This window comes from Helianthus annuus, chromosome 8, assembly GCF_002127325.2.
Source record: "Helianthus annuus cultivar XRQ/B chromosome 8, HanXRQr2.0-SUNRISE, whole genome shotgun sequence".
Lineage (NCBI taxonomy): Eukaryota > Viridiplantae > Streptophyta > Magnoliopsida > Asterales > Asteraceae > Helianthus > Helianthus annuus.
In genome coordinates, this window is record NC_035440.2 from 99,278,648 (window position 1) to 99,292,539 (window position 13,892).

The 13,892-nt window shown below is 35.9% G+C and overlaps 1 protein-coding gene across 1 annotated transcript in view; it reads right to left on the reverse strand.

Annotated features, from left to right (window-relative positions):
* Window positions 1-3,282: 3,282 nt before the first annotated feature.
* LOC118481018 overlaps window positions 3,283-13,892 on the reverse strand; it is a 30,961-nt gene continuing 20,351 nt past the window's right edge. Inside the window, exons 2-5 of the mRNA XM_035976094.1 lie at window positions 6,412-6,501; window positions 5,808-6,075; window positions 5,369-5,708; window positions 3,283-3,366 (exon numbers count right to left, since the gene is read on the reverse strand). Coding sequence (XP_035831987.1) covers window positions 3,283-3,366; window positions 5,369-5,708; window positions 5,808-6,075; window positions 6,412-6,501 — 782 coding nt within the window. The remainder of the gene's footprint in view (window positions 3,367-5,368; window positions 5,709-5,807; window positions 6,076-6,411; window positions 6,502-13,892) is intronic.

Below are 13,892 nucleotides of genomic sequence, written 5' to 3' on the forward strand. Positions count from 1 at the left end.
CAAATCACCAACACCGTTAAGCTTCATTTCATTTTAAGTTCTAAACAAATCACTTAGATTGTCAGTATATTGATCCACTTAAATTTTCACACAGAGTTCAATTGCTTCGAGATATGAAATTAATGTCTTAAGCATTTAAACTTATTCGCGTGTCCCACTACTTGAATATACTCTCATATCCAGATCCCAATATTCAGTCTTACAGGTGAGTATACCTAGATGATATCTGTAGGGGGTTAGATGCGAAATCGTGAGAGCTCAGGTCAGAACTTCCGTTCAGCAGAGAGATGACGACTCGACATTTGGTGTGTCCCCTTTAGAGGATATTTTCTTCAACAGCACATGATTAGCATTTTTCAATGTTTCATCATTTTTTATGCTGAGGGCGGTGCTATATTTCAAGCATTTGCAGAAAGTATTATACGGGGACTAGGTCAGAATTTCCATTCAGCAGAAGTCCCGGAATAATACCCCAGATATCACTGAGCATAAAGACCTAGTATCTCAGAAAGAGGGACCTTTCAAACAAGATTTCGGGGGTTACCCATTGTTAGGACCGGTTTGACTCCGAAACGATTGCGTATGACACGTTCGACGTGCGGAAACCGTGAACGTGAATAACCGAAACACACGAGACGTACTATTAATGTGATTCTTTGATAGATCTGAAAAGATACAAGAACCGTGAATCACCTTTTGCCTTTCTCTCTCTACTTTCTCTCTCTAGCTTCTCTCTCTAACCTCTAAGCTCCAAAGATCAAAATGGCAAAAGTTTTTAACTAAAAGCCTAAGGCTTCTATTTATAGGCCAAAGGTGATAAGGAAACTTTCCTTATTTACAATAATGCCACCTTGCCTTTTAGTAACAAGATATTACATTGTAAACACAAAGTTCTTCTGTTTCAGCTACGAACTGAGATGACGGAGGCGATAGACATTAATGTACCAACAGACTCCCCCTTGGATATTGCCGTAGTCAATCTCAAATCTTCAGACTTGTAGCTTCTTTTCTTTTCTTTCTCTTTCTTTAGCTTGAATATAATCCCGGTGGATTTATCTTCAGCTTCAGCTCCCCCTTTCGGTGAACTCTTCAGGCTCCCCCTTTCGACAAGCTTCCGTGCTTTGGGATCGACACCTGGCTTTCCAGTTACAAGCTCTTCCAGGAACGATACCTGGCTTCTTACACGCTTCCGTTAGCATTGAGCTCGTCTTCAGACTCCCCCTCAGACTCGGCTGTCGGGATCGTAGTCTGGAATAACATCTGCAACACTCATACGTTTATAAGTGACAGTGTTTTGAAATTGTCCAGAAATCGTAATTTGGCTCTTTAAACTTTCTAAATCAAGATTCTGGCTTTAAGATATAATAATATGAATATATCCAGGATTATCTTGACTCTCTCCCCCTATCAAAATGCTTTATAGATTTGACAGCGTTAAAGAATCCAAATCGAAAAATTGACTCTTTTAAGATTTTAACAATATGAGCATCCAAATCCTTCACGGTTGATCATCCAAGTCCAAATTAATGACCTTGGAGATATCACAAACTGTTTTTAAATTTTGATTTTAATTTTAAAAACTTCAAGTTTCAAATTAATGAACTTGATTTATTTCCAGAAACACGATTAGCATACTTAGATTTTGAAACACAACATTCAGACATCGGTTGTCGAAAATAGAACGGAAATCAAAATCTTTTTGTATTTTTCTGAAAATATAAAGCAGTAAAGAAATATGTACAACCATATTTACAGACAATATTTTTGTTTGAGTTCATGTAAGAGGATCATATCAGTTTTTGAAACAAATCACTAGCACCGTTAAGCTTTAATCATTTTAAGTTCTAAACGATTCACCTCGATTAACGATATAGTTGTCCTCTTAAATTTTCACACAATTTTCAATATATTCAGGATACGCTTTAGATGTTTTAGGAACTTAGCTCGATTTATGTGTCCCACCTCTTGAATATACTCCCGTATCCAGAATCTCAATATTCAGTCTTACAGGCAAGAGTACTACAATGATGTCTGTACATAAATTAGGGGTTAAATGCGAGAATTGAGGGATCTCAGGTCAGAACTTCCGTTCAGCAGAGAGATATCAATTTCGTCTTTGCGGTGTGTCCCCTTTAGAGAATCTTTTAGCTACAACAGATGATTATCAATTTTATTGTCTAATCACTGAGGGCTAGAATGCTATGTTTCAAGCATTTACTGCAAAGCATTATCCAAGGACTAGGTCAGAACTACCGTTCAGCAGAAGTCCCGGAATAATACCCCAGACATCATAGAGTATTACCACCTAGTATATCAGAATACGAGACCTTTCAAACGAGATTTCAGGGGTTACCTATATATCCAAGTAGTGTTCCCCACAAATTTCGCAAGTTTGAAATTTTAGGTTTATATCCCGAATAAATCTACTAAATGTACGAAAACCTATCGTCACATCATCAGTGAGACCATTTATCACATTTGACATTACATTTCTTTAGCGTGCTGTGATAGTCCACTGATGTACTATCATTTCCTCTTTTATCAACAAAAACTCAAATTTTTGAATTTTATCATGTTTTTGGCTTTTTCAAATTTTCTAATGTTTTTGGATTTTCTGACAATAATATCTCTTACTCCCCCTAAAATTCAAAACCATTTAAAGAAAATTTGACAACCTAATACTGATAGCTTTGTCTCGCCATCCATTTTCTGCATCTCATGCATAGATTTGCAGATGTACCCCCATGATTTACAACACATTGATCTTTTACAGTTTGAAAACCGTTTTTCAATCTTGTGAAATTAATCATGTTTGTTCAGCCGTGAGGGTTTCGGCGTATTCAATCAGAACTTCCCCTGATAACAAACTATTTTCCCATTATGATTTCAAAACACTTAAGTTTATTTTAATCAAAATGGTTTTTCCGGAAAATAAGTTTTGTTTAATTCACACTCGGGGTTTATTCATCACCTTGTTCTTTCATCAACGAATTCGAAAGTTAAATCAAGTACAACTTAATGTCCTTGATAAAATATTTCTCAAGAAAGATGCCGATTCCTACTCCTCAATTACCAACCTGGGAGTTCCGGCAAATTCAAATAACATATTTTTGAATTTTTGTATTTTTGAAATTTAGAGACAAACATATTTTTGATTTTCAAATTTTTGACAAAATGAAAACATATTTTTGGTTTTTTTTTTTTTTTTTAAAAAGTTTTCAATTTTTAGAGTTTTTTGAAAATATTGTTTATTTATGTACAGAAATCAAACAAACTCCCTGTTTAACCGTTGCAGGGATCAGCAGCCTCCGGTGCCAGGCTGCTTCGTTTCTCCTTTGATTGACATTCAGTTTTCTTCAGAAACACCTGCACATTCAAATTTTATCAAATACGACACAATAATTTTCTTTTCAATAAAGATGGATGCCGATTCATGCTTCGCGATAAAGGAAGCTCCGGCAAATCAAATTGTTTAATCAAACATTGTATTCACCCAAGCCTCACCAGCCTTGGGTGTAACCTTGACTCTAGCAATCTGAATTTTAAAGTTTTCAGCCTTAAGTGGTGGAAAATTTGCATCATAATCAATCGAAATTGACTCCTCAGCCTTATTCACCTCATAAGTTGAACTTTCTGTTTCTGTTTTCGATTTCCAGATTTGTTTTTGTTTCTCATTTTTAACCAAATCAACATGTTTCTTAACACTCCATGTTTGACCTTTTGGAGTCCCACGTTTGTAAAAATGTGACTCTTTTTGAACATTTGAACTCTGAACAACATCTTTTGGTTTCCAAAATTGGTTTGGTTTTGTTGCATCAACAGTTGTTTTCCAACTTTGTGTTGTTCTAAGTTCGGGTGTCACTGGTTTCCAAGTTTGTTGTGAGTCAGCTTTTGACAATTTTGGCTTCCAAGTTTGCTTTGATTCAAACTTGGTTGAATTTTGATTCACAACTTCATATTTCTGTTTTTGAACATAAACAGACTTCTTTTTCGTCTCAACACCAACAGGTTTCAGATTTGGACATTTGCGAGCAAGATGTCCTGTTTGATCACATTTAAAGCATGTTCTCTTTGAAACATCTTTGACCTGTTGTTGTTGCTTTTTCTGGGCCTGAAACTCTTCATTTGACTGTTGTCTAAATTTGAGTTCTTTCTCTTCTTCTAAACTTGTTCCGTGAACGAAGTTCATTTTTGCCTGAAAATTCGGAGTTTTATTTTTATTCCAATTTTGTTTCTTCTTATAACCCAACCCAGCCTTCATGTTTTTCTTCTTGTAACCAGGTTTGTTATAAAAAGTTTTGTGACCCTTACCAACAAATTTTGGAATTTCAGATTTTTCAATCTCAACCATCTTGAAAACTTTGTCAATCTTTTCTGAAATCACATTCTGAATCGGGAATACAACGTCTAAGAATAATTTGTCCGATCCAATCATGGTATAAACCAATCCCTTTGAATCATCATTCAAACTTTTCTCAGATTTTGTGTTCTTCAGATATGCATCATGAAGATTTCCTTCATCTTCATCATGTGATTCAGATTTACCTGTATGAACCGACTCTTCGTTCAAGACACTTTCAACAACTTTACCTACCACCTCTGAATCATGAATATCATCAGATTTGGAATAGGTTATGTCAATGTTGTCTGGCAATTTGTCTACCATGTTGAAAGCTTTTTCGACCTTTTCCTCATCATAAAATGCAAACTTTTCCGGTGGTGGAACTTGATGAAACTCTGAGCCAATGCCTTTCTTGTTCTGCTCAGACTCACCATCACCCGGTTTTATATTGAAAATTCGTTCAAGCACATATGACGACACATGGTAACTTTTTAACTTGTTGTTTTCCTGTTCTAAATCAACAATCTGTTGCTTTAGCTTAGCAACATCCTCAATATATGAATTAACAACATCTTGTTTTATAGCATACATTCGTTTTAGCTCTTTTGTTGTTTCAGACATATAATTCATTCTAGATTGAGCATATTTCATTTCGTCTTTCACCTTTTCATATGACTCTTTTATAATCTCATATGATAATTTCATTGAATCATATTCCTTTTTCATTTCTTGACAAGCAATCTCTTTTTGTTCACATTCATTTGTCATTTTCAAAACGTTTTCTTTCAAAACCTCATTTTCTTTTTCTAATTTGTTACATTTTTCTGAAAGTTTTTCATCATTTTCTTTTAAAACTTTTTCTTTTTCTAACATTTCTTTGCATTTAATTTTGAAAATGTTTTCGAATTTTGTGAATTCAAGTTCTTTTATTCTGAACTGCTCATCTTTTTCTGTACAAGCTCTGCACGGTACCATGCATTTCTTGCACTGTTCAAATGGTTTTAAGAATTCAGAATCAGAATGTACCTCAGTGTTTGGCACTTCGTTGTTTTCAGCTTTCTCTGGCTGCTTCATCTCAGCATCATTCAGCTTTTGTTCAACACTGACTTCTTTGCCAACATCACCAGCATCTGATTTGACATCCTTCATTTCTTCTTCTTCAATTTGCTGTTCTTCAACTTCTTTCACAGCTTCAACTTTTACAGCTTCTGTTTCGACTTCTTCAGCAACCTTCTTCAGATTAACTACCATCTCTTCAATACTCTTCTTCATTTTCTCTTCATCCCTTTTTCTCAAGCATGACAGCATAGCATATCGGATATCTTTCTCGTATTGTTTAACATATGCATCATCTTTCGTCACTCTTCTGTAATATTCAGCTCTCAACGGGACAGCAAGAAGAACATCATCAAAGATTATATCTTTCTTTGGAACAACTGGTTCTCCTTCTCTGTTGTAATAACACTCTCTCTTCTTGTCCCATCGTTTGTTGCTGACAGCATTCTCATATTCTTCCTGCATCTCATCCATTCTTCTGTAAACCACATCTCTTTCTTTATGTGTTTTCTCACTCAAGATCTCTTCTCGAGTTTTCTCTTTGTTCTCAATCTTTTCTTCATGGTTTTTAGCAGGTTCTTTTTCTTCTTTAATTTCAGCAACATTCGCAAACTTTCTTGGTGCTGTCGTAGCTTTCCCATGAGCTGTTTTGCGAACAATATCATTTCGATCTTCTTCTGGACAAATTTGAGACCAATCATATCCTTCATCAGGATATATGACAGGACAAGCTCTTGAAGTTGTTTTTGGTCTATCTTCAATCAACTTTGGCTCTTCTCTGCTTCGATGGTAGATCGCCTTTTGATAATAATCATCATTGAAAGGACGTTCATTTCTTTCATCAACTTCTACATTCTTACACTCTCTTTTGAAATGACCTTTTTGCTTGCATTTGAAGCAGGTCACTTTTGACTTGTCGAATCCAAGCTTTGTTGATGGACCACCAAGAGATTGTTTCCCAGTAATTTCCATGTATCTTTGAGCTCTCCGAATGCAGCTTGCTAAACACCAACGAATATCAATAAGCTCCATCTCCTCTGGATCAATCTGGTCGTAGTCTTCTTTCGTCAGTTCAGAATTACCGATTTTTCCAGCTACCAGACCTTCATATGATTCCAGGACAGATGCAAGAAAGCTCATTTGCTGCTTCGCTGCATTGATACTCATTGCTGGAGAATTTTTCAGTTTAAGAGCAATGTTGCATAAAATTTCATCTGTGTCTTCTGAATTTGTTTGTGAAGATGAATGATATCCAGACTGATGACTTGTTGACGTTGTTTGAGATTCATTCATCTTTTCACCAATGAATGCTGTCTTTGGTGAACCAACGCCCTTCTCTGAAAGTACACTACTTTTGTAATACAAGCCGACATTCTGTTGTCGTGAAGACTCTGTCATCTTGCTTTGCTTCTGCAGCTCTAGATCATGACTTTCAATCTTTTCAAACAATGTATCAAGAGAAATTGTATCATATGAATCATCATTTTTCAAAATAAACACAAACGTTTGCCACTGATCAACTCGTGGTAACGCTTCAATCACTTTATCGATGATTTCTTCTCTTGTTTTAGTAATTTCAAATCTTTCGAGTTCGATTTTTAGGTGACAAAATCGTTCTATCATTTGCCTCACCGATTCTCCTTTTAAACTATCAAAAAGATCAAATTCTTTTTTAATTAGCGCGATTTTGTTCTTTTTAATTTGTTTGCCACCCTCAGCTTTAATACGTAAAGCTTCCCAAACTGATTTGGATGTCCCGCTATGATTTAGTAATGCAAATATATCGTTTCTAATTGCTGACTGTATCAATGCGATCATCCTTTGTTCGGCGGCAAATTCTGCTCTGTCGTCTCTGGAGAATTTTTTGAACTGTAAATCTTCACCTTTGTCATCTTTTGGTTTTTCGTATCCGTACTCAAGACAAAACCAACTTTCATGTGCATAAGCTTTTGCCCAATTAATAAATCTTTCTTTCCACCAAGTGTAATCTTCAATGCTTTCAAGCGTTGGTGGTTTAGAATGCGTTCCGTAAAAGTTATCATGCTTGATGTTCTCATTGATTGCCTTCGTGATGGTTTTTGGTGTAACAGTTGTAACTTCGGATGATTCAGATGTGAACGCGTTGAAAAACGTGTTATAAAATTCTTCAGCCATGATGCTTTTTCTTTGAATTACCTCGAATCACCTGAATGAATTATGTAAACAACCAATTAGTTCAAAGACTTTTAACAAACTTAATTTTGAAAGTTAATTGATTTGATATGATTAAAAATTTTTAAGATTCAAATCAATTCTAAAATATTTATTCAATTTGATTTTTGTCAACCGAATAGATGGGGATGGTTACTAGTCGATCGAGTAGTAATGGATGCTAGCCGATCGAGTAGGAGTACTATGCTAACCGATCGAGTAGAGGGGTTATCCTAGTCGTTCGGCTAGGAATGTTGTGCTGTTCGATCGAACAGAGTCAAAAAGTCAATGGCTTTTAATGAATGCTGCTGTTCGAACGACTTGGAGGTGCTAGCCGTTCGGCTAGAAATGCTACACCTACTGCTGTTCGATCGAACAGGAGATGCTAGCCGTTCGATTAGGCCAATCGATCGAACAACTGTTCGATTCAAAGGTATGCTTATTCTGTTCGTTCGGCTGAGTGTAGTTGCTGTTCGAGTGATAATTTCCTGTTCGAACCAATTTTAACCAGCTGTTTGATTGAATGACTTTCTAGCCGATCGAACAGCTGTTCGATTGAAGTGCACTAATATGCTGTTCGATCAAGAGTTTCTAGCCGATCGAACAGCTGTTCGATTGAAATGCACTAATATGCTGTTCGATCAAGAGTTTCTAGCCGATCGAACAGCTGTTCGATTGAAATGCACTAATATGCTGTTCGATCAAGAGTTTCTAGCCGATCGAACAGCTGTTCGATTGAAGTGCACTAATAAGCTGTTCGATCCAAAACAAGAGAGCTGTCCGATAGAATAGAAAAATATGCTGTTCGAGTGAGATTTTTCTGTTCGAACGGTTAGCACTTTGCTAGCCGTTCGAGTAGCCTAACCGAACGGTTGGCCTACTCGATCGAGTAGGAAGGTATTGCTGTTCGAGTGGGACATTGCTAGCCGATCGGTTAGGAAATTCTGCTGTTCGATCGAACAGAGTTTGACATCAACATGACGAACAGTTTCAGCTCAAACGAACACAAAATCACTGATTTCTCTCAAACGGCTTGGAATTTTGACCTGAAAATTTGTAGGATCTTAGATCAGATATAGGCGCACAACATATCAAAATTTCATCCAATTTCAACCGTAAAAACACTGTTAATTTTACGATTTTCAGATAAAAACGTGAAGAACAAGAAAGTATGAAGAAATTTGACAAATCTGAGTAAATTCGACTCTGAATCTGAAGGATTTCTGTGCGTATTCGTGCGTTTGATCTGTGCAATCGAGCTCCTGCTCTGATACCACTTGTTAGGACCGGTTTGACTCCGAAACGATTGCGTATGACACGTTCGACGTGCGGAAACCGTGAACGTGAATAACCGAAACACACGAGACGTACTATTAATGTGATTCTTTGATAGATCTGAAAAGATACAAGAACCGTGAATCACCTTTTGCCTTTCTCTCTCTACTTTCTCTCTCTAGCTTCTCTCTCTAACCTCTAAGCTCCAAAGATCAAAATGGCAAAAGTTTTTAACTAAAAGCCTAAGGCTTCTATTTATAGGCCAAAGGTGATAAGGAAACTTTCCTTATTTACAATAATGCCACCTTGCCTTTTAGTAACAAGATATTACATTGTAAACACAAAGTTCTTCTGTTTCAGCTACGAACTGAGATGACGGAGGCGATAGACATTAATGTACCAACACCCATATATCCAAGAAATGTTACCCACGATATAAGCAAGTTTGAATTTAGGTTTATATCTCGTCACAATTTACTAAATGTGAAAAAACCTACTGGCATATTATCAGTGAGATTGTTTATCACATTTTAACTATCCAATTCTTTAGCATGTTGTGATAGTCCACTGATGTACTATCATTTCCTCTTTCTACAACAAGACTCATTTTTTATTTTATCATGTTTTTGATTTTTTCAAATTTTCTAATGTTTTTGGATTTTCTGAAATTTTCACTCCCCCTAAAATGCAAACACATTTAAAGAAATTTGAAAACAAACTGTACAAGAAAAATGACAACTGATATCAAATCACTTTAATTCGCCATCCACTAGGCATAAACAAACAGAACTCTCCCTTTCAACAAACTATTTTCCCATTTAGATTTCAAAACACTTAAGTTTGTTTTAATCAAAATGGTTTTTCCGGAAAATAAGTTTTGTTTTAACCACTTATAGGTTCAGGGTAAACTCATCACATTGTCAATTTTAAATCACATGAATGAGGATTACATCAAGTTCAAATTAATGACCTTGAGTAATCACTTTGTCAAAACAAACTTCTTACCACTTTGTAAGTAAACACATGTAAGAAAATCAAGTACAACTTAATGTCCCTGATTTACCATTTGTAGGAATCACAAATCTACACAAATTCATGTTACCGATAAAGATGCCGATTCCTGCTTCACACTTACCAACCTGGAAGCTTCGGCAATTCCTGCAGTATGACTTGCCAAAATTTATCAATGTTAAACTTCATTCACAAAACAAAAACTTTATCTAGTATGATACCGATTCCTGATCCACGATTACAAACTTGGGATCTCCGGCAAGTCAGATTTTTTAAGTCTGACCAACCTTGGGTGATTTTAACTCTGATTCAGTTGGGTTATAAGTTGCTTTCTTTGTTGCATAAAAATCTTTAACCCCTTTGGCCTTCCCTCGACCATTTTCCCAAAAATTTTCTTAACATTTCCATTGAATGCTTTCTCAACATCAAATTCTTTCTCCTCAGAATAGAATTGATTTGAGATCTCAACCGTACCAACCTTTTGTTTAACTTTTTCATCCCTCAAAGATGGAAAATTATCATCATTCACTGAAGGCACTGAGTTCTCTTCTTTGACCTCAACTTGTGGCTCTTCTGGCTTTGTGGAACCAGAATCATCGCCGACTTTCTCATCAAACTTCTTAACAACCCACATCTGGTTGTCTTTGGCTTTCTTTTTGTAAACATTTTTCTTTAAACATTCACCAACTTCATAGGTTGAATTTTCAAAAATTTTGAACTTTTCAGTTGGTGGTTCAACATTGACAACTTTTTCTTTAAGTTTTTCAGAGACTCCCTGTTTTGTCTTTGTAGCTTGAGAACAGTTCCATGCAATGTGACCAATTTCATTGCACTTGTAACAGGTTCTAGTCTCCTTTCGATGAAAAACTCCAGTTCCTTTCCTCTCAGCAAGAAACTCCTGGTTTGATTGTCTCCAGAAAGGTTTCTTCTGTTCTTCTTCAGCACTTCCTCCTGAAACAAATTTTGTGTTTGTTTTAGTAATTTTGTCATTTTTACAATTTTCAGGTGGAATAAAACCAAGACCTTTCTTTTTGAATTACCATTATGGTTTGGTTTCTTTTGAAAAACAGAACCAGAATTGTAACTCTTTTTCTTGTTTAATCGCTGTTGAACTCTTCAAGTGTATTTTTTAGGTTTTCTAGTAAGATTTAAATCTTTTATTTTAGAAATATTAATTTCTGTCATTTTGAAAACCTTTTTGATCATTTCTGGTTTAACACCTCTTATTGGAAACTCTTAGTCAGCATATAATTTATCAGAATCATTCAAAGTATATGCTACTTCAAATGTTTCATCATTCAAATTTGATTTTGATAACAAAAACTCTTTACTGTAAGCCCGTTTAACCGACGATTTTGGACTGTTGACTGATGAACTTGAACCTCCAGACTCAGACTTTGACTCAGACTCCTCATCTGTATCCAACACCTGATCGACCACCTTTTTAATTAACTCAGACTCATGATCAGTGTCAGACGATGTGAAAGTGACATCAATGTTTTCTGGTAATTCATCGGTTATATCAGACTTCAGTTTTATATTGACTGCCTTTTGAACTTGCTCCTCATTTAGTTTTCTGGGAGAATAACCTTCCCAGATCGGAGGTGGACACTTGTTATAGCTAACACTCAGTTTCTTACCAGTATCCTTCTTCTTTGACTTCTCATCCTGAAATGCTTTGAAACCTGCAATAGTTGGATAAATTCGATCAATAAGATAATTAGAACTAGAATAACTCTGTAATAATCGTCTGATGATTCTCAATTTTCTCAGTCTCCAACTCTTGTTTCAACTTGGCACATTCTTCAATATAATGATTTATAGCTTTTTGTTTTGTCATCATCACAGCATTCATCATGGTTAATGCTTTTTCTCTTTCAGAATTCGTCTTTTGAAGACCAGTTACTGTCTTGTTCAATACATCGTAAGATTCCTTCACATAATTGAGATTGAACAGTAATTGCTCTTTCATCTTCTCATACTCAACCAACCTTTCATCTTTTGCTGTACATTCTTTGCAAGATTCAAGACACATTGAACAAGGCTTGATAACTTCCACAATCTTTTCTACTTCAATGATCTTATCAGTTTCAACAACTTTTTCACTTTTAATCACCTTTTCTATTTCACCAATCTTCTCAGCAACAATTTTAACTTCATCATTTTGAATAGTCTCATCTTCTTGAGCAATACTTTCAGACTTAATTTGCTTTTGTTCTTTTGCTGCTCGTCTCTCCTTAAGCTTCTCCAAGCGATCTGCAAAATAAAAATGAAAGCTTTCAGGAGATTGATGAGTTTTTGCAACATTAATATGTCTTTCTTCTTCATCATCACCACTGTCATCAGTTGGTGATTGATCAAACTCTATTGACTTGTCAGAACTATCATCTGAAAAATTAGACTCAGATGGTGTTTGATCAAAAACAGTTGTTTTTTTCTGAAATTTCTTCTGAACTTAGTGAGCTTTCATCTAATGAAACAGACTTTTCTTCTTCATTCTTCACACTAACACCAATAGCTTTCATCCACTCGGTAAACATATCTGGTTCTTTCACAATTTTAGCAATGAAAGCTTTAAATTATCCTTTTTCATCCACAAACATATCCCAGCTAAAACCTTCAGGCAACCTTTCATCATCCTGATTGATCAAGCATGCTTTGCTGTCGGATGAAATGTATTTATCCCAGCTAAAATTTTCTTGATTCACTAAACATGCTCTTTTTGAAGAATCCTCTATCACTTTTCTACCATGAGCCACTTGTGGTTCTTGTTGTTTTTGTTGACCAACTTGTTGATATATGGCTTTCCGGTAGTAGTCATCTTTTCCAAACGGATTCTTTGCTTCACTTGCTTCTCTATTCTTGCATTCCCTCTTGAAATGACCTTTCTCCCTGCATTGAAAACAAGTAACTTTAGATTTATCAAAACCTAAAGTAGAAACATGTGCATCAAGAAAATCATTTCTTCTAGTAATCATCTTGAACTTTTCTGCTCTCCTCAAGACACTAGCTAGACACCATTTGATGTCCATTAGTTCCAATTCTTCAGCATCTATCTGATCGTAATCCTCCCTTGTCAGCATAGGATTTCCAATCCTCCCTGCAACTAAACCTTCATAGGATTGTAGCACAGTTGCAAGTAAAGACATGTGATCATTTGCAATTTCTTCAGAAAAACTTTGACCCTCTGGAAGATTCAAAGCTATATTGCACTGTATCACACAACCACCACCTTTTGTACTTTGAGAATGAAAACTTGATGATGAACTCTTGGGATTCACAATTGGATATGAAGAGAAGCCACTGCTGTTGTTAGGACGTTGTTCAGCATTTTCAGATGAGTTTCCAGCACTAAATGCAGTTTGTATTTTCGGACTTCTTTCGACCTCTTGAACACTGCCTTTGTAATACATTTTCACATCTTGTTGACCACTCAGATTATTGTTAGTGCAGTAATGTCTATCGCCTTCGTCAATCCGAGCCGTAGCGAGAAACCGAAGAAATCGAGCTTATATTGTAATATTTAGATAGAATTAGCAAGGTGGCATTTTGGTAATTAATGAGAAGTCTCATTAATTCCAAGGGGTATATATAGGAGAGTTATGTCATAGTTTAGAAGACTTTTGCTCATTGTGACCTTTAGGAGATTCAAGCTTAGAGAGAGAAAGTCTAGAGAGAGAAAGTTCTCTCCACGTGATTCTTGCATTATACACGTCATCTTATTCAATAGAATCACGGTTCTAGTATGTTCTTGTGTGTTCGGTCACGCACGTTCACGGTTTCCGCACGTCGAACGTTCGTTACGCAATTGTACGGTGTCAAAACCGATCCTACAAGTGGTATTAGAGCTCAGGAGGAAGAGTTCTTACCGATTTAGCTTATTTTCACTGAAAATTCTGACTTCTACTCATTCTTTCACGTTTTTTAACAGAATTTTTCAAAATTGAACGGGATTTTACGGTCCGAATCAGCTGATTTTTGGATATGTTGTGCGAAAACACCTGATCTACAACCCTAC